At 58.4% G+C, this 23,545-nt stretch overlaps 1 protein-coding gene across 3 annotated transcripts; it reads right to left on the bottom strand.

The window, feature by feature from the left end:
- Positions 1 to 146: 146 nt before the first annotated feature.
- On the bottom strand, positions 147 to 15,266 carry LAMC3 (laminin subunit gamma 3). 3 transcript variants are annotated; one of them, XM_052669172.1, is made up of 29 exons: positions 14,714 to 15,263; positions 11,988 to 12,121; positions 11,598 to 11,768; positions 11,092 to 11,222; positions 10,413 to 10,579; positions 10,072 to 10,260; positions 9,696 to 9,813; positions 9,520 to 9,618; positions 9,249 to 9,385; positions 7,951 to 8,064; positions 7,627 to 7,825; positions 7,372 to 7,484; positions 7,007 to 7,225; positions 5,834 to 6,022; positions 5,520 to 5,765; positions 5,170 to 5,323; positions 4,949 to 5,091; positions 4,695 to 4,873; positions 4,482 to 4,620; positions 3,912 to 4,117; positions 3,743 to 3,819; positions 3,450 to 3,584; positions 3,082 to 3,226; positions 2,811 to 2,969; positions 2,541 to 2,643; positions 2,261 to 2,460; positions 2,029 to 2,175; positions 1,755 to 1,854; positions 147 to 1,283 (listed from the first exon to the last, which is right to left on the bottom strand). In XM_052669172.1, the coding sequence occupies exons 1-29, from the start codon at positions 15,075 to 15,077 to the stop codon at positions 1,033 to 1,035; spliced, it is 4,728 nt and encodes a 1,575-aa protein (XP_052525132.1). In that variant the 5' UTR covers positions 15,078 to 15,263; the 3' UTR covers positions 147 to 1,032. The 3 variants fall into 3 exon arrangements, with proteins under 3 accessions (XP_052525132.1, XP_052525131.1, XP_052525133.1); XM_052669171.1 differs by having other exon boundaries at positions 2,811 to 2,972; positions 14,714 to 15,262; XM_052669173.1 differs by lacking the exons at positions 147 to 1,283; positions 1,755 to 1,854; positions 2,029 to 2,175; positions 2,261 to 2,460 and having other exon boundaries at positions 2,549 to 2,669; positions 2,811 to 2,972; positions 14,714 to 15,266.
- Between the last annotated feature and the right edge of the window lie 8,279 nt (positions 15,267 to 23,545).

Below are 23,545 nucleotides of genomic sequence, written 5' to 3'. Positions count from 1 at the left end.
AAGTGCTGCATTAAAGCGTCCCTAGCAGGAGGCGGCACCTCCCGGCAGCTGCGTTAAACCCCAGGGGCATCCCTGCAAAAAGAAGCAGCAGCACATGTACAGTGTATGCTCGTCCTGCTGCCTTGCACCCGGGGTGGACGGGCAGCTCCGTGTTACATGAAGAACTTTTAATGGATACAGCTGTAGGCAAGTGTCACCGGCTAAAAAAACACTGTCAGGAAGAGCAGGAGGGAGGGTGAACCACATCTCCAGCCATGCACACAAGGCAGGAGCTCGACATTTCTGTATCAGCAAGCTGGTGTGCTGTGCAGAGGCATGTAACTGTCTTCTCAGGGAGACAGCAGTGCCTGTGACTCAATGCCTTCCAGCCAAGCCCCATCACGCTGTGCTCTCACTGCTGCATGGCTTTGCTTTTGCTGAGCATGGAGCCCCTGCCATTATGCTCCTTGGTCAGAAGGAAGAGATGGGTTTGTTCAGGGCAGGAAAATGCTGTGCCCTTTGCAGACCTTTGGACCAGCAGAAGATGGAGGTGGGGGAATCCAAGGTCTGTGGCAATGGTTTTACAATTAGCATCACATCAGACTTCAGCAAACCTGAGTTCCTGTGCTGTGAGCAAAGGAACACAGGTAAAGCAGGTTAACGAGTGAACTGGGCTCCAGCCTGTAATGGACCTCTGTGCTGCAGTGGGGAAGGAGGGATGGAGGATTGTGTCCAGTGGGGAAGATTGGTGACAGTTCTTTGTTCTCTGCCTGGTGAAAGTAATGCTGTGACAGCTCTGTCCACACCTCATGCATCCCTTTGGCTGCTTTGTCTCCTGGCCTGACAGATGGAACTGGTGGCTGAAGCTATGCACAGGGCACTTGGGATGCTAAGTAGAACCAGTGTGGGTAAGGACCTGAGTGCAATATTGTATGAAGGGCAATGTAAAGAGCAGAGCAGCAGGGGGGATGATGCTGGTAAAGTGGGTGTCCTTCACTCTGATGGTCACCGTTGAGGGCAATGAGAGGTGTTGGGGCAGCAGCCAGGGATCCATCACTGCCACTTGGAGCAGCCTTCAGGGAGGCTCCGCAAAATGTCCTCCAGGTTCTGTTTGTCAGCCAAGATCTCCACCAAGTCGCTCTCAAACGCCCGGATCCTATCCTGCTGCAGCTCTGCCTCCTGCTGCAGCTGCCTGAGCTGCGTGGCCAGGGCTCCTGGAGCACTGAGCCGCAGCCGCAGCCGCTCCAGCTGCAGCCGCCCGGCACCCAGCACCGCCTCTGCCTGCATGCCTGACTCCAGGCCTCCTGGGTGAGGTGAAAAAGTGAGGGTGAGAGACAGGAGCAGGGCAGGATGCAGCCATGCTCTGAGCATCGGCACCAGCTGACTGGGAGGGAGCCGGTACAGCAGGGCATGGAGGCAGGGCAGCGATCGCAGATAAGCAAATACCCGTGGCCTGGGCACATCTTTCTCTTACGTATGGATGATGATTTCTAGCCCTTACCTCAGTCTGCTCCTCTTGGAGATGACAAGGAAAAGCACTGTCCACACACCAGGCACGAGCACGTGCTCTGCACACCCCAATTCATCCTACACAACGGCTTTCCCTGACACACAGCCCCCCAGAAGCTTTGTGGGTCCCAGAGCCACCTCTGGTGCAGGGCATCCAGCTGAGCCTGGACAGTGCTAATCCCATCCCCAACCCCATAACTGGCACATCCCTTCCCCCACACCCCCCAGCACACCCTAGGCCCAATACCCAGGGCCTCAACTCTCACCCAGGCTGTGCAGCAGATTGTTCAGGGTCTCGATGTCTGCCATCAGTGAACCCCGGGCTTCCTGCAGGCTTTTTGCCATCTTGCTCACCTCCGTCCCCACCTTGCAACACAGAGACACCTGGATCAAGGACACTGGTGGCCCTTGGCTGGATCAGACAAGGAACAGCCCCAAGGCATTCCCTATTCTGTGCTGGAGACTGTGCTGCTTCTGATGCTCTGTGCTGCAGACAAAGCTCCTGGACAGGATACAGCCACACGAGGGGACCTGACTCACCTGCTCTGCCTCCTCCAGGCTCCCCCTGAGCTCCTCAGCCACGCGCTGCTGCTGGGACAGCTGCTGCTGGGTCTCGTTGACACGTGTGGTGAGTGTCCTGGTGTGCTTGCGAGCCTGCTTGCTGCCCTGCAGCACAGCCTGGGCCCTCTGCCAATGACAGAGGTGGGGACAGTCACCCCAGCAGACAGCAGCGGGGGTCCTGCTCCCTGCACCCCAATCCCTCTGCTCACACCTTACTGCTCTCTGCAGCAACACGCTCAGCCTCCCCTGCCTTCTTCCTGGCTGCGCTGGAGACAGACAAGGAGTTTCCCAGCATTTTCTCTGCCTGTTTAATCTTCTTCTGGGCCTCCACCATCGTTCTGTCCCGCACTTGTGCCATTCTCCTTCTCAGGGCAGCGCGACCCTTCCGATGCCCCAGCACCTTCCTCATGCCTGCAGGGACAGCCAACCTTTGGGCACCCAGTGCAGGCACCCAGGCTGTGAGCAGAAATGTTCTGCCCAGAGACTTTTACCTTCCAAGCTGCCCAGGAGGGACTCTGCACCAGAGATCACTGCTTTCCCCTGTGAGACTGCTGAGGTGGACAGATTATGAGCAAAGCCGGCCCGGTCTTGGAGCTGGGGATGGGAGGGGATCAGTGAGGCTGGGGAGAGGGCAAAGAGCTGCTGGAGCCCCAGCTCTGTGCCTTGGATGGGATGCAGGAGAAGGATGCACCCAATATGCCCACATCTCCAGCTGGCACAGGGCTTCCCCATCATTTATTTTGTGGCTAAGCAGTGATTACCTGTACAAAGCTTTGAGTGCCCCGCAGGTCCCGGCGCAGCTCAGCTGCCATGCTGAGAGATGCTGTTATGCTCTGCCAAGCTGCTGGCTCCTGCGCCTGCGCTGTCTGCTCCAGTGCTGCCACCTCCTGTGCCAGGGCCCCAGCTTGCACCAGCAGCACCTGCTGTAGGGAGAGAGCTACCAACAACTCCAGGAGGGCATCTCCCAGCACAGGAGGGAGCAACACTGATGGGTACAGTATGGGATGCAAACAGGAGCTGGATGCTGCTCACCTGCCCTGCAGCAGTCACCTGCTGAAGCTTTTCGGCCATGCCTACATTTGCCTTCTGGATGGCTGTGAGAGCTCTCCTGGCTTCCACTGCCACCTCTTCCATGCCAGCACCCAGCTCCTTCCACGCCCACTGAATTTCCTCATACCTATGTGGACAGGATGCCATGGGCACCCAGAGCCAAGCAGTGCTTCAAAGCACAAGTGGCAGCTTGGGACATGGGAAGGAGTCTGAAACACTCCCAGCATGGAGCCCCCTGGCTCTCCACTTTGCAGTGCTGCCGTGCAATGAGTTTGTCGGGACTCTGTCATATCCCCAGGCCTGGGGGAAGGGAATCCATTGCCCCACTCCCCCCACTGCCAGCTTCTCACCCAGCCTCCAGCTCCTTCTGTGCCTCATGAGCCACTCTCCCCTCCAGCAGTGTCCTCAGGAGCTCATGGCTGGTGTTGGAGGCACCCAGCGCTCTCTTCACTGCCGCCTCCACCTGTGCTGCAATATCCCCGTGCCTGCAGGGACAAGGGGACATGGGGAGGTGTCACTGGGACTGGTCTCTGTATACTGGCATCAGACAGGGTCTGGGCTTCTCTGTTTCCACCACCACCAACCATGAGTGTGTGCCAGGAAGGTCCCAGCACAGCAGTTGTCCCTGTGGTGCCCAACATACCTCTCTGCCAGCACCCGTGCCTCCATTGCCAAGCGGCTCCAGTTGGTGGGAAGCAGGGGGATCTCCAGGGGAATATCCTTGCAATACAAAAAAACAGCAGTGAGACCCCAGTGCCATACCCACGTGGATCTGCTGCCCCAAGACAGCCAGTACCCTCAGGAGCCCGCACCGTGGCAGCCAGAGTGTTGGTAGCATGCAGGATTTCCCTCTGTGCTGACTGCAGCACAGCCCTGATCTCTGACAACAGTGTGCAGGTCTTGGTGGGTCCCTGGCTGGAGCAGCCACTAGCCCTGATGGCATTGCTGAGATGGTCCCGTGCAGTGCTCAGCATCTCTGACAGCCGTCCCACCTGTGCTGAGAGCATGGCATGGGCACCTGTGGGCATATAAACAGCTACTTAGTGCAACTCCTGGCTGTGCTGGCCCCCATGGGTGCTTGGGGTTGAAGCACCTGCAGGATGGATGCTCAGCCCACAGTGAAGCCCATCGCCAGCTGCCCCACAATAGCTGTGAGGTTCATCCCTGCCCTTCAAAGTGCACCAATCTGCACCTGGAATTGGCCTGCAGCACCCCACAGTGTTCTGTGCCATTGCCCTCCCAGGCTGTCCTCCCCATCTTCGTCATCCCATTGCTGACACAGGATCCCCTTGCATCCACCCAGTCACATCATGGCACCCAGCTTCCCTGCAGGGATGACACAAGGCTTTCTGCTTCCCAGCCCCAGTGGGGCTGCCTCTTACCTTGCAGGAGGTGTTGTGTGCTCAGCCCATCTCCCCGGCTTGCATCTCCCATCTCAAGGGGCTGCCCCAGGTGGAGCTCACAGCCCGGTTCTTGCAGCCATTCCTCCACCTCCTGCAGCTTCACCCTGAGCCGCTCCACCTGCAGGTGAGACATGGGGGCATGGCAATGCAGCATGGAAGCACCACACCACCCGGGCAGGGCATAGGGCATACCCCATCCTTCACCAGCCCATAGCAGGTGGGACACGGCTGGCAGCTGGAGCTCGGTGGGTCAGGAAAGAAGTTGGCCTGGCAGCGGTCGCACTTATAGCCCACAAAACCGGGGCGGCAGAGGCAGGTGCTGTTCTCATGGCACTGCGTGCTGACGGAGCCCAGCGGGGAGCAGTTGCATGCTACAACGGGGGCAAGAAGGTGTCACACCACAACTGCCAGCCCCGTGCTTAGGGCCGAGCTGCCCTCCCCGGTACCTCGGCAGCCCCTGGCTGAGAAGCCGAAGAAGCCGTGCTCGCATCTGTCGCAGCGCAGCCCTGTGACACCCGGCTGGCAGGAGCACTGCCCCATCACCGCATGGCACCCACTGTCCTGGGACCCCATCGGGTGGCACTCACAGCTGTGCACCAAGGAGCAGAGAGTGCAGTGAGCAGGCACTAAGGAGCGAGGCACAGAGCACCTGCTGTGCCTCACTCACCTCTTGCAGCCCACGGCAGCCTGCAGCCCATAGTAGCCGTGCTGGCACAGCTCACAGGTTCTGCCCAACACGTGTGGGAGGCAGTGGCATTGCCCCGTGCCCGGATCACAGCCCTCCAGCCCCAAGGCTGAGCCATCAGGGTTGCAGTTGCACGCTATGAAGACAAAATGCTGCTTGCACCCCAGCATGAAGCAGTGCAGAGAGGGGGCAGAAACACACTACTGAGATTTCATGGCTAACACAGCCCGTTGCTCAGCCTCTAAACCCAGTGGGTATCCCTTCTGCCCGCCCCATTGGGAGGGTCTGGGCTGGGGTGGGGGCAGCAGGGCCAGTCCTGGCCATATACATACGTGCACACTTCCCAGCAGGGCTGGGGGCCAACGCATCCCCATAGAACCCTGGCTGACACTGGTGGCACTGCTCTCCTGTTGTGTTGTGCAGGCAGCGCAGGCAGCGCCCAGTCAAGGAATCGCAGTTCCCCACGGCATTGAGGTCCACGTTCCCATGACACTGACAGGGGATGCAGGGACGCACGGGACCTCTCTGCCCCAAGGGGTCCCCAAAAAATCCATCATCGCACAGCTCGCAGCGCTTTCCTGCAAAGCAAAAAGTATGCAGAGGGGTCCAGCTGAACCGCAGCCCCCTCCCCACATCCCAACCTCACCTCTCTGCCCTGGAGGGCAGTGGGTGCACACCACCTCCCCACTGCTGGGCAGCTGAGTGCAGGGTGAGCCATCAGGGCACGGACAAGGCTTGCAGTCATCGGGTTGCCCGGTGAAGGGGTTGCCATAAAACCCGGGGCTGCAGCGCTCGCAGGAGGGGCCCTCTGTGTTGTGCAAGCAGTGGCAGCGCCCTGTGAGATGAGAAATGGAGACGTGGTGCCAGGAGGGATTTGCAGCTCCTATCAAGGAGCCACACTGTTTGCATGTTCCCAGAGCAGCCAGTCACACTTTCCCCCCTCCCCTCCCCTTGCCCAGCTCTTGTTTGGAGGAGGAGGATGTTGTGCAGGCGTGAGGTGGGTGCAGGCAGCCACAGCATCGTGCTCTAAGTCTGCCGGCGCCTGCAGTAATGGACAACACATTTCCCAGCGCCGAGCTGCCGTGCTCTCAGCCTGGGATGGAAAACACAAGCGGGCGGCTGCGACCCAGCGGGGAGCGAGCGTCTCCTCGAGCCGAGCTGGTGAGTCACAGCCGTCCGCAGTCAGCTGGGAACTGGAGCAGGAGGAGGAAGGATGCTCAAGGACCTCCGCCTCCACACAGATGCTTTGCTGATGGAGAGGGGTCGGAGGGGTTCAGGTGACAGCAGGCAGGTTGTGCAAGAGGGAATGGGCATGTTTCCTTTTTTCCCACAGTTAGACAGGGACGGTCAACTGTGAGCAAAGGAAAAGCAGGTGGCAGAAAGGAGGGAAAAAAACAGCAGAAGGAAACAACACAGGGGCCAGGACATCAAAGCTCCCAGGGCTCAACCCTGTCCCAGCAAGATGCAGGCTTTCTGCAGCCCGGTGTCGTGTATTGCTGGCAGAGCAGAGGCACACGCTGAACAAAATGTTTCTTCCAGCCCTTCCCATCCTGCCCATAAAGTTCTGTTGTTCCTTTCCACGTGCCCGGGGTCCCATCCGGGTACTGCACACATCACCTCATCTGCATCTCTTCCCAGCACCGATCTGTGCTGTTGCTTGCTGTAGGGATGCACAGGAAGCCAGGCAGTGTCTTTGAGCCTCTGCTCTGTGTTTCCCTGACCTCCAGGATGGCTTCCAGCATTCCTCAGAATAAGCAAAGACACAGATGTGCTCCCTATGCACACTGTGATCCAGCAAGCAGAGGGACCGGGTGCGCACCTGAGAGTGGCTCGCAGTCCCCATGCTGGTTGCAGGTGCAGGGCACACAGGTGACAAAAGGGCCACCGAAGGGGATGTCCCGCTTGAAGCCAGGTGCACAGGATTCACAGAAGGACCCGGTGTAGCCAGAGGGACACGTGCACTCCTCCACCCATCCTGCCCATGTGCCTGCACCTCGGCGAGCCGATGTGAGCTGCACCCGGCTCAGCCATAGCCTGCCTGCAAGGGGGGAGAGCAGCTTGGGGATGGGGGCATGCACAATGGTCCCAGCTTTCCATTCTGCCTGGAAATGCTCCATAAAGCCACGGGTTTAACTGCTGTTCTCCTGTTCCCAGCTCTATGGGATGCTGCCCACAGCCACCCACCTGGCCCAGGGCCACGGCTCACACGGAGGTGAAGGGCAGTGAGGTTGGAGAGCAGGCGCTGGAAGCTGAAGGCTGACAGCAAAGGCTCTGTGCCCTCCTCTGCCTCATGCAGCCTGTTGGAGGAGGAGTGTGGGAGGAAGGCTTCAGTTCAGCTACCAAACTGTGACCTGGGCACACAGAGCAATCCGCGGTATCTCAACCCCCACCATGGAGCTTCAGTGTCCCAAAGTCACCCCAAGGAGCACCACGGCACACCTGAAGGTGACAGTCTGCTTCCCATCCTGTGCCTGGCTCTCACTGCTGGACATGGTGACCTCCAGCCCCTCACCCTCCAGCACCAGCTGGACCCCAAGCAGAAACATCCCACTTTCTGCCCTGGTTCCATTCCCCTCCGTTCTCAGCAGCAGGGACAGGGGCTGCCCGTAGCTCAGACGCTGGTTCTGCAGAAACTTCTCTGTGGGAGGAAAGGGAAAGAAAATCTGAAGGACATGGATGTACCACTCTTATGGGACCTCTGGTCCCACTTTAGCAGTGGGATGTCACACATAGCGGAACAGACCCCAGGAGCCCAGCACATACCCGGTGCACGGAGGTTCAGTGGCTCTTCTTTTTCCCACTCAGTGCCAATCTCCCCATCAGCCCAGTGCAGAGGCACTGCCACATCCCCCACAGCTGCAGCCCAGCCTTCCAACCCTATGGGACAGCACAAAGGAGAGCAGTGAGCCCCCATACCCCCAGCACCCCAGTGCTGCTTTTGGGGCTCCACCCCTGCCCATGAACTCCTCTGGTCTCTTGCCAGGAGCCAGCACTTTGCATCGCCCAGCTTCACCCTGGCTCTGTGCTCTCCCAGTGGCCCTGGCTGCCTCCATCCCCCCATCTTCATCTGTTTATTTGCTTAGAGTTGGAGGAAATTGTTATCTTTAAACTTTTGCCCCCCTGCTTGTGCTGCTGCACCGTGGGCTGGAATGTGCAGGAAGCACAGCAAGGGACGGGGTGTAATTGCATTACGGTTGGTTTCCTTTGGAAATCAGTGAAACTCTCCCCCGCTCTCAACAGTTATTTATTTCTTCCAGCCCTGCATGCCCTCCCTAACGGAGCAGTCCCAAACTGGCGAGACCACAGGAAGGAAGGGGAAAAGACACTGCATGAAGCCTGGTTTCCTTTCCAGGCTGTGCAAGACAGGACAGCAATTGGCAGAGGGGCTTAAATGCCAGCAGGATAAATGCTGGCTATGTGTATTCAGCTCTGTCTGTGCTTCAGGGTGCAGGCAATGCAGAGCTGGACATGAGTACCCCTCATGTCTACATGGTTACCCATGGTGGGTGCCCGTACCGTGCCCCTGCTGCACAGCAGATGGCATGCTTTCCCCGAGCATCCCACATCCACACACATCCCTGGATGCCAATGGGGAGATCCCTCAGCCCACCTCCTGCCCTGCCCTAGTCCAGCCACAGGTGGGGAGAGGAGGGAGGTGAATTTCCCTCCACCATTTTTGTTTGTAACATTCTGACCCTTCTTTTAGTGCTCTGGCAGTCCTTGGTGTGTCCAGCCCTGCAGTGCTCCCCAAGCCATGGACAGAACACAGAGGGATGAAGGGATGCCCTGAGGGAGAGCCTGCCCCTTGTGGAGCTGGGGGCAAAAACAGAGATTTGACAGCAAAATAGAGAAAAAGCAGATAAATCCCCCTCCCAACCATCAGCATCGGTGACTCCCAGGCAGGGTACCCAGCCCCAAGGAGGAGGGATGCTCAGCTCCAAAGAGGAGGGATGCTCTGTCCCAAGGAGGAGGGGATGCTCAACCCCAGCCTTTCCTAACCTTCCTGGTTTCCTGGCCCAAGCCCATATCTTCCACCTCATCCGGGGCCAGGAATTCCATACCTTCCCTGAAGTCAGAGTGGATATGTGTCACCTCGTAGCCATTTGCTGCCATGCAGACGGCGGAGTGGCCATAGCAAAAACAGCTGGTGCAGCCAGTGGGGTTGTGGGGCTGTAGGTTGAACCAGCCGGGCTGACACCTGGTATGGGCATGAAACAAGATCACATGGCTTCACACAGGGCAGGCAGAGCTGCAGGGAACCATACGGCACCCCGGGGACTGATCCCAGGCTGGAAAGGAGCCACAGCTCCATCCTCATCCCGCAGTGCTTACCTGTTGCACAGGTGCCCCTCCACCCTCTCCTTGCAGGTACAATGCCCAGTGTTGGGGTCACAGGTGCCCACGCTGCCCGCAGGGTCACAGGCACAGGGTCTGGCCGGGCCAAGATGTGGGTGTAGGATGAGCCCTGGTCCCATCCCATGTCCCAGCACGGCCAGGGCCCCCCTCACCTGCAGCCACCCTCGCTCAGGCTGTGGTAGCCATCCTTGCAGCGCTCGCACTTCCAACCTGTCACGTTGGCTTTGCAGGTGCAGGTCCCTGATCTGTCACACTGGGGCCGCAGGGAACCTGCAAGGACATGGCCAACCTGAGCTGCCCACAGGTGGGCAGGTGACAGGGGGACCCTGTGCTCGAGGCCAGGGCCAGGAACTGTGCCATGGCAAGGCGCCCACCCCAAGCAGGGCGAACCCAACCCCCTGCATGGGCCTTTTCCCAAATTCCAATAGACGAGCTTGGCAAAACACAGTGGTGCAGCAGCCCAGTGGCACAACCCAAGGTTGGGGAGCACAGGAACGAGCCCTCCCCTCCTGCCCACACCCCACACACCTGCGGGATGGCAGTGGCAGGGCTGGCAGGCAGCCTGCTGCTCCCAGCGGTAGTGGTTCTGCCGGCACTGCTCGCAGCGGGGCCCGGCCGTGTTGTCGCGACAGTTGCGACAGTGCCCCCCGTGGCCGGTGCGGCGAAACAGCTCCGCGTCGTAGAAGCATTCCTCCGAGCGGCCGCTGCAGTTGCAAGCTAGGGGGGGAGCCAGGAGGGGCGGTTGGGGCCCGTGGGGCTCGGATGAGGATCCTTGGGGTGATGCTGCGGATGTGGTGCTCCCCAGCCAGAGCAGCCTTGCTGGATGTGTTCCTCACCACCACCACGAGCCCAAGGTGGGTGCTACTCACGGAGGCACTCGTTGGCAGCCTCGGCGGTGCCACGCGCCCACGGCCGGTCCTGGTAGAAGGGCTGGCAGTGCTGGCAGTCGGTGCCGGCCGTGTTGTGCTGGCACACGCACACCAGCCGTCCTGCCTCATCCGGCGCGCACTCGCCGGCGTGACCATTGCATTTACACCTGCAGGAAACCCGAGCTGCTCTGAGCGCTGCTGAACCGGGATGGTGCTCGAACTGTTGTGCTGGGGTGGCCGTGTCCCCGAGGCGATCCCGTATGGGAGGTCACACGCTGAGGGTGGCCCATGAGGAGTATTAAGCAGCTCCAGCTGCTGCAGCCCAGAGGGCTCAGACAGAAACGGTGCTCCCGGAGCACGCCCAGCCCCTGTGCCCAGGGGCAGGCAGCTCTCAGTGGGGTGGAGTGTGATGTCTTGCGGCTGGTTTCCTACCTCCCTGCTTGGGGAAGGGCGCAGCACAACCCCAGAGCAGCACTGCTGATGTCTGTGCCCCACATCGGCCCCCAATCCCACTGTGGGCTGCTTCAGCTTCTGGGGCTGCAGCCTGTGTCAACCCCTCCACAGCGCTAGGGTCCCATCTGAGTGGTTTGCTCCTCAAAATGCAATTCAAGCTCTGGAGCTGTCTCAAGCCACATGCATGGTCCCAGGACTCTCCCTGCAGCCCCATCCCAGCCCTCACCTGCCGCCAACAGAGAAGTCGGAGATGGCATAGTAGTACGACTGCAGCACCTTGGGGTCCTTGAAGATGTCATCCCCAAAGGTATTGAGGCGGTTCAGGGAGATGAGCAGGTCGGTGACGGTCACCCACTCCTGCAGGGGACATGGGGAAGGTGCCCTGCAGATAGGACTGGGCCACCAGTACCAACCCCAATCAGGGCACATCCCGCTCCCTTCCTGTCTGCAGGGCAGCACAGGGGCTTTTCATGGCATCATAGTCTTTAAGTTTGGAAAAGATCTCTCAGATCCCCAAGCCCAACCCACCCCACTGTGCCCACTGACGCATCCCTCAGTGCCACATCTCCATGGTTCTGGAACACCTCCAGGGACGGTGACTCCACTGCTCCCTGGGCAGCCTGTGCCAACTCCTGACCACTCTTTTGGAGATGGATTTTTTCCTAATATCCCAACTATTTTACCCTGGTCCCAGGGCTCCACGTTGTCACTCCTCTCCCACCCCACTGGTACCTGCAGCGTGGGACTCCCATCAAAACTGTAGGCACTGGGACGGCCCTCAAGGGTGGAGAAAGCCACGTTGCCACCACTCAGTGGGGAGATGTCACTGAACTCGTCGGTGCAGAAGGCCACCTGCTCGTCCTCACCTGGCCGCAGGTACTGCCTCTGCCGCTTCCCGTAGGTCTTAGAATCATAGAATCATAGAAACACTGAGTTTGGAGAAGACCTCTGGGCTCCTCAAGCCCGAGCCCAGCCCATCCCACCATGCCCACTGGCACATCCCTCAGTACCACATCTCCACCGTTCTGGAACTGCTCCAGGGGCAGCGACTCCACCGCTCCCTGGGCAGCCCATACCCATACCTGACCTCTCCTTCAGAGAAGGAATTTCCTAATATCCAACCTTCTCACAGGACGCGCTGTAGAACTGGAAGGGCACCCAGGGGCCATCGGAATGGCTGCGCTTGTAAATGGCGAAGCTCTCGGGGCGACTGGTGTGGAACTTCAGGCGCACGTAGGTGATCTCATAGGACTTTCCTGGGGACACAGCCACCACGATGTCTTCCTCTCCCATCCCAGCTGGGACCGTGGCCAACAGCACCGGGGCCAAAATCATCCCAGTGCTACATCCCACGTGGCTGCTGGCGTTTTCCCAGGGTGGGCAGAACTCGCCATCCATCCACCTGGATGCCACTCCCCCAACCCTGCCCAGCCCCAAATCAGCTCTTGACTCTACTGCAACCTTTGCATGAAGGCAACGGGTAGGTGGTGTGGGCCAGGAGCTGGTGCAAAGCCAGGGACTAAGCAGCAGCTGGGAACAATCAGGACTTGGTGCTCATTATCATCACCCATGCAATGGGGAGAGAGTCAAGGGCAGCCCAGGGAGCTGCACGCCAGGACCCGGCCTTGCTGCTGCCTTTATTGGGCTGAAGACAAACAGAGGACATCGATCCCTGGGGTGGCCAACGCAGCTCTGAAATATCTTGAAAGAACCGCTACAAAGAGGGAGGGAAACTACACCAAAGTGAACATCAGAACTGCCTAATTGCCACAGATGAAGGACCAGCTCAAAGAGCGGATTGCTCCATCGCAGCACCGCTCCTGACTGCGCAAAACAATTAGCTGTGAGGTTTTGGCTTTATTTGAAAAGATAATGAGTTGGGAATGTTAGAGGGGTTATTCCAGGACTAGGAAAACAAGCCTTTAATTGGGCCCATATGAATACCGTCGCATATGTGCTGCGACTTTGCTGCGGGGGAGCTGAGCCCAGCCTGGCTACCGGCACTGGGGACACGGAGACTGGGCCACCCGCCCTGAGGTAAGCGTGGATGGGAAGGTGCTGTGACAGCACGGCTGGGCTGCTCCACGATTACCTCTCCCCAAAGCCCTCGGGACATGGCTGCACCGATGCTGGTGGGATGCCCTTGTCCCAGCCCCACAGGCGCCCGTTCCCAGACAGCGTGGCCCCGGGGGACCCTTGGCCAAGCAGAGGGGTCGGGAGAGGGCTGGAGCTGTGAGCTGTGTCAATAAACAGCCCCTGCCCCAGGGGACCCTACTGCAAGGAGGAGGTCAGGGGGCCCACGTGGGGGCTGCGGCAGAGAAAGCGCACTGCGGTTATCCCAAGTGATGCGTGCTTTTTTCCAGACAGTCCCTTTTGTTGGCCAAATTGTGTTCTCTTCCTTCAAAGAAACCCAGAGTGCAGCCCACGATGTCTCCCTGGCAGGGAGCAGGGCTGGCATACTGCTGGGTGGGGACATCAGGGACAGGAGTGTAGGTGGCAACAGGGAGGGATGGTGACCAGGACTCCCAGCTCCCCAAGGAACTCCGGTGCCTTTTGCTTTTCCAAATGTATGGATATGTTGGGTTCCTCCCTGATGCCAAGGCCAATGCAACCGTGCTCAGGGGTTAGTGATCCTCTCCAAGTCGTGCAGACTGTAATGCACAGCTGAAGACTCATTGAGAAGTGAGATTCAAGGGAGGATAATCTAATTAATGCCAATCAACAGCATACAGGTAAACACAGGTCTCATCCAGCTCACCCTGCACCCCATTTAATAAGCTCCCCAGGCAGCTCCCCTACACAGCCTCATGAGTGAGCTGATGGGGGCTCAAAGTGTAGGGTCACAGGCCCATCACTGCAGGCGTGGGACTCATTTGGGGCCACATCCCAGGGGCTGCAGGGCTGGCCTCAGCACCAACATTTGGGTTTTTCCTCTGTAACCCATACATAAGCATTAAAACATAAAAAATTGTCTGCAGCTGGGGCTAAAAATGGGGCCCAGAGGCGATGGAAAAGGTCAGGCAGCGATGTGCCAGGCACTTTTTAGTGTAGCAAGATATATGGGGCACATAGAAACAAGGAGCCCGGGTACACGTGCAGAGGGAAGCACTGGCTCTGGAAGGGATGCAGGGAGCTTGGTGCCATATTACAGCCTTGAATGGGGCTGCTCCAGCATCGCTTCTCATGTGCAGGGGGAGCTCGGAGCAGACGTCTGCCTGCTTGCAGGGGGCTGGGAACACAGCGATCCTGCAGGGCACACACCGACCCACTGCCTGTCTGTGCCACAACCCCTCACTGCCTCCCTGCAGCACGCCGACGGCAGAAGACAGCAGAGAACCAAGGTTTTATAGTGCTGGCCAATAGCCAAGATAGTTTAGATGGCAGCAAAACGCAGGAAAAAAAAAAGGTCCTTTTTAACATGCTAGGCATGATCCCACAGGCTGTACGCACCCTGCAAGCACAGTATTTAAAACAGAGGGTTGGCTCACAGCTGGGGAACCCTGCCAGGGTTGCGTGGCATTTACAGGGCTGTGAGTCCCCTAAAATATACATGGCATCCTCGACACTGCGTGGGGATGAATGGGGATGGGGATCCGCACCCGCAGCCTGCAGGGCTCCTGCTTGCCTCTCTCCCTGGAAACCCACATCAGCTTTGCAAAGAAGAGCTGGGGAGCACACAGTGCACACGCATGGGCACCGCTGTCCTCTCCTTGCAGTGGACCAGGAGATGCTCTTAGCAATGAGCTCTCAGCAAAGAGCACCCTCCCTCCTTGCACCCCACAGCCTGCGCTGGGCACGGCGCACCTCCTTCCAACCCAGCACCCCACTCTCCCCTCTCCCACACCTACCCAGGTGGAGCGTGATGTTGACGGAGTTGGGATGCTGGATGCCGAAGGCCATGGACTGGCTCTGCCACCAGGTGCTCTCCTCCTGGCTGTGGAAGTCGGTGAGGAAAGAGGCGTTGTGGTGCAGCAGCGGGTCGGCGGCATCGCAGCGCTGGCAAAGCTGGCTGGCATCGCGTGCGCCCATCTGCAGGCAGTAATCCTCCGGCGGGGAGCCGCACGTGTTGGTGACCAGCGGGACGCGGCCGAAAGCGGCGTTCTCGAAGACGGGCACGCAGCGGCGGGGCTGCCCCCGGGGGTCGTAGCAGGGGGACGAGCTCACAGCGGCCAGCACCGTCCCCAGCAGGGCCAGCGCCCTGAGCCGGGCCATGGCGAGGATCGGCTCGCTGCGCGCTGAGCCTCCTCCGGCTGGCACGACGAGATGGGATGGGTTGGGATGAGATGCAATGCGATGGGATGGGACAGGCCCCCAGCCCGGCACCTCCTCTCGCTCCGAGGTCCATCTGCTGGATGCTGCTGGGAACGTCAAACGCTCCGTGCGCGGTGCCGGCAGTGGGGCTGGAGCTCCCCCCAAGGCCACGCTGAGCCCCACAGGTGGGGCTGAGCAAGCTGCAACCTCCCCAGCTGGTGCATCCCAGCCCCATCACTTCGGGAATGCATGGCTTTGGGTCTTTGGCCTCTGAGCATCTCCACTCCTCAGCAGCAGAGATGAGCCTGCAGCAATTCCCCACCTGTTCACCGTCCCCTCAAATTCATGGAGGCTGCCGATTTTCTCACAGCCTGAAAAGCAAGGAGAAAGTGTGAAAGGCTTTAAAGCACCACTCCAGTGCCCTTTTCTCCTCCCACCTCACTGCTCTCCACTCTCAGCAACCTTCTTGGGACACGGCTCTGTGATCCTCCACACCAGCACCCGCAGGTGGGGGTCCCAACCTTGATCTGCCATGGTGACAGCCCAGTCCTCTGAGTCAAAATATGCCCCCATAGGTGGGGAAATCTGACCCCCATATGCCCCTCAAATCCCTTCAGAAGGGGATGCTCATTGCACACAGCCTGTGCCAGGACTGTGGCACTCTCCAAACTGCACATGTTGGACCCAGGCAGACAGGACAGTGACTGCAAAGGGTCCCAGGCAGGCAGGGATGGTGCCATGCCTCACCCTTCCCCCCAGCCCCGCTCTGTGGTGTTGGTTTTGCAGAATTTGGGTGATGGAGGAGCCCCACATCTCCCCAAGCTCCGCTAAACTGCACTGCCCACAGAAACCCGGGAAATTTAGCCCTCATCTATAATTTAAGCTCCTTTCCTCTCCCTTCTCCTCTTATTTATTTTATTCTGCTCTGTGCACAGTGCAGGGAGAAAGCACCGGAGGGAAGCTGTGAATCAGAGGTCCTCAGCAGCAGCTCCCGCAGCAGCGCCGCTTCAAAGCCCCATTACCATATATTGACCCAGTGCTGACAGCCTGATCAGCTCTGCTGGGAACGGCCAATTTCCCACTGCCGAGAGCTGAGCTCCATCTGCCTGAGAGCCAACGGCCAGTGGCAAAGATTTGGGGGGAAAGAGGAGGGTTTCCAGCTCAGTATTCACCCCTAGAGTCTGTAGGGCCAGTTTCAAGGAGGGAATCTTTGTCTTGCGTGGTTGAGGCTTGTTGGGTGTTTTGCTGCCTTGCTCAAACAGGTAGACCACCTCCAAGGGGACCCCCAGACACTAAGTGCAGCCAGATGATTTCCCCACCATTCATCCTCTCCTGCAGAGGGCTTTGGGATGGAGTTGTGATGCTGTGCAGTCAGGGCTGGAGGCAGATCCTGGGATGCATGCATTCACGCAGTGTGCAGGAGCACCCAGACCCACGGCGGTCTGTGAGGCCATCACCCAGATGTCACACTCCTGTATTCACATATGTCCAAATATATCCAAGTATTTCCTGCACCAGATCACTCCCTTTTCTCTGAGAACAAGATGATGAAGGCATCTTCTCTCCCACCTCTGGGCAGTGACTTCACGTGAGAGCTCTCATGTCACCTTGCCATGGGCAAGCATCACCTTGTTAAGAAAAATAGCTAAAATTGGTTATGGGAATCCCTCATTCTTCAGGGCATGGAAGAGCTGGAACAAGGGAATCCAAAGGAGCCATCAGAGCTTGGGTTTGTCCAGGTCATCTCAGCACAGCAAGACCCAAACTCTGCACACAGAGCTGTGGTCTGAGCATGGTGAGGATGTGGGGACCACACACTACCCCAGTGCCACCACCCCAACATCACTGCCCCACACCAACCTGGCACCTCACAAGGGTTAAGAGCGGTGGAGGCGGTGAGGAGCAAACGTTCTTCTGATTTGCTTAATGAACGTTAATTAAGAAGACAGAAGATAGCAGATTCCTTCAGGGGAGAGATGAAAGGCCCCGTTAATTAAATCCGGAGAGTGCGCACGGGGCCGACTGATCCGGCTTCTGATGGGAGCTGACAACGCGGCACCGGGGCAGCAGAGAGGTGTGTGAGAGCCACAGTTCTGACCCTCCCACGGCCCCATACAAAGGCAGGGATGCAGGGACAAGGCAGTAGGAGCACAGCGTGGGGACTGGTTGAGTGGCCCCATCCCGCAGGGCTGGGATCCCATCCTTGGTGAAGGCGTTGCCAAGCAGCGCAGCGTAAATAACTGTGGAGCGTCTCTTCATTGCACTGGCTTAATTTGTAAACCTGAACTTTGCAAAATGTCACAAAAACAGAGAAATGGGAGGCCTGGGATGAGTAAATCGCTGTTGGGAGATCCCCAGGACGGTGGCAGTCGTGTTCCTGCTCAATGATGGCACACAGCGGCCCCAGCTCAGAATGTGGGGTCATACATGGCACTGATTGCAGAAAGTATTTAATTAGTATGGCCATAAATATAGCCCAAGCAATGCCAACCAGGATGCTGCAGCATCGCAGAATCTTTGCCAAGGCAGCAGATGAGGGAGGACAGAGGCAAAGCACAGCACTCAGTCCTGCTTTGCCCCCACCTCACCATGCGTTTGGCATTGGAAGAATCTGGAAATACCTTTCCGGAGGCAACCATGCCCAAATTCTCTCCCTGCTCATCACATAGTGAGCAGGAACATCCCAGCTCCCTCACACCATGAGCTCACCACATCCTGCACAGGGCCCTGGGACACAGGGTGACACCAAGCTGATGCTGTCCCAGGACTTACTTCACACATCTCACGTTCCCCAAGGAGCCCAGCAGTGCAGGACCAGCCCCTTCCAGGCACAGCCAAAAAAGCCTTTTCCCTGCCTGAGCTCATCAGTATCTTAATGACACCAGTAGAGAAGCTTCAGAGTCCCTAATCGCTCATCACATTACGGCTGCTCACAAGTGAGGCCAACCGCTACAAACCTCCTCTCAGCCTTTCTAATTAACGAGCAGGAGCTTAGGCTCTCCCAGCCCAAAAGCAGCATCTCAGATAAAGTCAGCAGCCTCCCTTGATAAACCCCATTAATGGGCTTGTTAGCATCACCTGAAACCGCCTCATTTGCCAGCGAGGCTCAGCTGTCTGTCCTGCTCTGCCTCCTTTTTCTAGTCCGTCCATCCATCCGTATGTCCGTTCATCCATCTGTCCATCCATCCATTCACTGACACAGGAGGTGGCGGAGTCCCCATCCCTGGAGTTGTTCCAGAGCCCATGGAAATCTGGCACGGAGGGACGTGTCCATGGGCATGGTGGGACGGGTGGAGGTTGGGCCTGGGGATCTGAGAAGGCTTTTCCAGCCTTAATGACTCTATGATTCCATGATCCATCCATCTGCCCATGCGCTCATCCATCCATCTGCCTATCCACCCACCCCGCTGTGGCAGGAGAGGTGGATGTGCCCAGCACAGCAGCCCCTATCCCTGTATGTTGGTGCTGTGCCCTGTGTCCCTTCTCTAGGAGACCAGTGGCAGCTGAGCAGCAGCAGATGCCACCAGATGGTCACCCCACCCAGAGACCCTGCTATACCGATGACCGGGGCAAGGCACGGAAGCTCCCTCATTTGCTAATTGAACCCCCCAGCCCCCGTGCTGGTCCCATGTGGGGACAGGAGTGAGCTGGGGACAGCAAAGCTCCTTGTGTGCCATTGCTGTGATGAGCTGCACGATCTCAGCGCTCGGCTGGTGATGGCCCTCCCAATCCTGCCATCAACAGGAGCTGGACCACGGTGCTCTGTGACAAATCAGGAGCTGCTGTGATACCTCTGACTTTAAAGCAGGAGAAATAACCCCCATAACGCGATTCACCGTGTCTTTATATCCCAAAACGTGCTGCCTGGGCTGGGGCGGGGGCTCCCGTTTAATATTCTGATGGAAAACAGCGCCCTGATCCAATTACCACAGGGATTTGGGAGCACTCAGCAGCTCAGATGCTGCAGCCCCGCTGCGGGGCAGGAACAAACCCACGGCTCAGACTGGGGCTGTTCTGACGGCGATTCACCCCAATAGCAGCTGGGCTGTATTGGGAGGCACTGGAGGGAACTGGGAGCTTCGGGCAGGCAGAGCATCGCATCGAGCTGAGCTCTATGCCAACATCCCTGCAGCTTCCCCCGAGGGCAGGGATCCCTCACACAGCCCTGCCCTAATCCCACATCACCAATTCCCACCGGCAGCCACGAGAAAGCGCCCTCAGATGGCAGCATCAGCGTGGCTGGAGGGTGAGACGCTGCTTTCATTGCCCGTCGCTGTGCACTGAGCAAGCAGGAGCAGCACAAACCCTCCACACACACACACACACACACACACACACACTCGTTCTCCCCCTTTATAATTGCCGTTTGGTCATTTTTACCACCGTATTTTAGATCAAGCACAACAAAGCCCATTCTGGTGCCAGGAGTGATTTATCCCTTTCAGCACTCCATGACCTGTGGACATATTTCCCAGCCTGCAAATAGTCAGGAGGCATTCCTTAACCAACAAAACAAAGCAAAACAAAACCCTGTTGTATTATTTTCCCCACATCAAATGTTATTTTTTCAACCAACAGAATGTTGTTTCCAGGCTGAGCTCCCAGGGGGTGGGATCCCATCCCCATCTGCACGTCCCATTGCTAACAGCTGGGGTTTGCCCTCAGGTTTTCCTGCATCCCTCAAGCGCCCGGCTGCCAGGAGGACAAAACGCTCCCAAACCCATCCAGAAACCAAAGCTCTGCCCTTCAAAGCCTGAACGCAGGGGATCACAGAGAGGCAGCACAGGGAAGTTGCTAGGAGATGGGGGTTTGGGATGCTGGATGCCATTAGCACGCAGCCCTGAGCACCTTGAGTGGGACCCACATCGGTTCTACCCCCCCCAGGGGCTCCAGCTTCCCACAGAAAGGGCGGATTATGGAGAATCAGCTCCGATCGATCTCTGCAGCGGCGGAGAAAAAAATAAAGGAACAAAAAGAGATTTCTCACTCGTGGAGGATTTGAGGGGGGTTTTGTTGTGTTTGGAAGGGGAAATAAAGGCTGAGGGAGGGCTGTGCACAACGGGATGGCACCAGGAGCACAGCGGGACCCCGTGATGCTGCGCTCCATGGGGTGAATGAGCACAGCCCACTGGATCCAAAGTGCGAGCGGGGCATGGGAATGGGGTGGGAATGGGGTATGGGGTGGGTATAGTGTGGATATGATATGGATAGGGGTGGGCATGGGATGGGTATGGAGTGGGAATGGGTGGCTATGGGGTGATTATGGAGTGGGTATGGAGTGGGTATGATATGGGTATGGGTAGCTGTGGGGTGGGCATGGAGAGGATGTGGGATGGGTGTGGGGTGAGCACAGGTTGGGCATGGGGTGAGTATGGAGTGGGTATGGGTGGCTATGGAGTGGGTATGAGATAGGCGTGGGGTGAGTATGGAGTGATACGGGAGGATATGGGGTGGGCATGGGGTAGGCATGCTCTGCACCCAGCACAGGGGCTTTTTGCTTCTTCCTTCTCAGGTCAGGGCTCCTGGCACAAAGCAAAGGAGCAGAGCTGCACATCCCGTGGCCCAACGCTGCCAAGACCCACACAAAGTGCCCAGCCTTGGGGGAACACACGGGACATTAAGAAAGGATGTCTGAAGCCCAAATGTCTCACAGGGTGATGGGGACGCACTGGGATGCTGTAGGGTCAACCCATGGCCCTGTAGGCTGTCTCAGTCCCCGTTTGCAACACAGCTCACCTCTCTGCCTTGTTAGAGATGCTCAGTTTGCCCGTATTTGGGGTGTTCAGAGAGTGCCCTGCGCCTTGCCAAAGAGGAGAATCACAGACTCACGGCCACCAGACAGGGGATGTGAGACAGGAACCCTGCAGCCAAACACGAGGAGCCCCCAGGGGCTCCCTGGGCATTTTTGTGACCCAGATTGGCGTCGCCCCATGGCTGCTTGGGATGAGGCTCACGCAGCTCCTTTGCATTCCGCGCTCAGCAGCCGTGCAGCGCAGGGGCGAAGATCTTTGAAGGCTCTGCCCTTTCATTATTAATATTATGATGATGCCTGACGCCGCCTGTGTGCAGCGACGGCTCCCGATGGCACACATCCAAGCACAGCACTTGGCTCCTGGCAGCCAACCCCGGCCCCCAGCCCTGCTCAGCAATGGGGGAATCGCTGTGAGATGGGGATTTCTGCCCCTCCAGCCTTGATCCAATGGCTGGAAACCCGTGGGCTTTGTGCCTGCAGACACCCATCCCCTGTTCTACTGTTCTGCGGGTGCAGACCCCTGCCCCAGTCCCATCTCAGGGTGTCTTGCTGCCCTCAGGTCTGTCCCCATCTCCAAAGCATGGGGCCGACAGAGCCAGCTGTGATGCATGTAGCTCTTCTCGCTGCCTCCAATCGCAACACAGAAGACAGCATCCAAACACGATATCGAAATGCCATATTTCAGCACACAGCTCTAATCCCAAGTTGCTTTAGTCATTTTTTGCCCCAGGCCCAGCCCGGCACCCTCAAGCAATGAGGGCAGAGCCTGTTCAGGGCGGGCAGAGCCGCAGCTCCCAACAGGACCCACAGCCTCACATCAAACATTTCTCCAGTTTTTGCCCTCAGGCCATAGCCTGAAACATGAATCATGCCACGCTTGCGGGATCAATTTGCGTTGGGCTGCCAGGAGGAGCCCTTCCCCATCCCACCACGCTCCCAGCCCTGGGGTGCTCCCTGGGCACCCGATCCCATGTGGCACAGCCCTGGGCTCTGGGGCCGATGTCACCATGCCCTGCAAAAGCCACGCATGGGAGCGATGCTGCCAGCAGGGCTCAGTCATCTGGGGGTGCCCCCTCCTGTGTCTTCATGGTGGGTGACATGAGGCAACACAGCATGGTGTGAGTCAGCAATGAGCCCAAGCCATGTGTATGGGGAGGGCTCGCCTTGAGCATCGCTCATCGCCCCAAAGCATGCAGAGCCACCGATCCTGCACCCACATCCCCAGTGGGCACCCTATGGGGATGCACCCCGGGCACAGCAGGGCCGCATGGCATTGCTCCCTGAGTGTCTCCTCCCATCTCATGGCAGCACCCATGATGATGCTGAGGGTTATGTCAAGGTATGTTGGATTGCAAATTAAACTGCGCGGTCCTGGCTCCATCTGCGGAAAATGAGTTGCTGGACTTGGAGAGTGTCCAGTTGCTCAGCACGGCGTGCCTAACACCGAGGGCTGACAAGCCACTGAATCACTCCTCCCCGCGCTGCCAGGCCGCGTGAAGCCAAGATACATTTCTTTTTAATGATAAGTTTTTATTGTTTGGAGTTCAGCTCAAGCAGCCCCCTGATGCCTGGGGCCTCACGCTGCCAGAACGGCACAGACTGCCACGGGTGGAATGAGTTGGACGGTCTCATCCACTGGAAGGAGCTGGGCTGTTGGCCATCAGCATCACCCTGTATATCCACACGGCATCACCAGAGCCAAAGCTGGGAGGTGCACCTGGCCAGCAGACAGCCAACGTTTGGTACCATGCGCACACCGCAGAGCTCCGTTCCCCTGTACCCCTCCTGGAGGGTTCTCCAGTGGTTTCTTGGCAGATGAGGCTCCATCCTCCCCCCGCTGCTGAGCTCAGGATGCTCTCTGAACCTCTCAGCAGCTCCTGCCTGCAGGTCAGACATGCGGCGGATGAAAGATTTAAGGGAGGTGCCACAAAGGGACGGGAAAGAAAAACCACATCCCAGCTCGGAGCGGTGGCGGTAAATCAGGCAGGCGCTGCTCCTTTGGGCTGGAAACGGTGGGATTTGGGCAAAACGCCTCACTCGGTGGCAATGGTGGGCACCCCCACATGGGGGGGGTCCTGCTGGTGCCCCTCCAGGACAGCACTGTGGGTTTTACCACCCATCACTTTGGCTAACCCTTAGCACTAAGGCCTGGGCCGATGTTTCCAATGTTTTCCAGCTGGGGGGGCCGATCCCAGCGCCCCTCTGCCCTGCCCAGATCCCTCCAGCCACTAAGGGCAAACCCACCCGAGGGACACAGTGGTGCTGAGCCCCCTGAACACGAAGTGCTGCCCCCAGGATTGTGGCCGTGGAGATGGGGTGAACGGCCACGACATACCCCCAGAACAACCCCAAATCGCCTTACCTGCTGCAGCTCCTCCAGCTATGCCGGCACATCTGGATCTGGAGTGGATCCGGAGTGAAACCGGAGCAAAATCGGAGTGATTCCGGAATGAATCCAGAGCGGATGGAGCTGCCGAGGATGGGATGGAGAGGGAGGGGGTGTTATGTCAACGGGGGGAGCCGACGAGGATTTCGGGGGGAGTTTGGGGGCGACGCTCACCTCACCCTCTGCCCCCTGCCCGCGGTCGGAGGGGGGGGAGCGGGGCGGGCGGGGCTGGCGGGGAGGGAGGGAGGGCCCAGCCCCACGTCCGTGCCCGTGTCCTCCTCCTCCTCCTCC

Source organism: Tympanuchus pallidicinctus, unplaced genomic scaffold, assembly GCF_026119805.1.
Source record: "Tympanuchus pallidicinctus isolate F22 unplaced genomic scaffold, pur_lepc_1.0 scaffold8, whole genome shotgun sequence".
Taxonomy (NCBI): Eukaryota; Metazoa; Chordata; class Aves; order Galliformes; family Phasianidae; genus Tympanuchus; species Tympanuchus pallidicinctus.
Note: the sequence above shows the minus strand (reverse complement) of the source record. Positions and strands in the feature narration are given on the sequence as shown.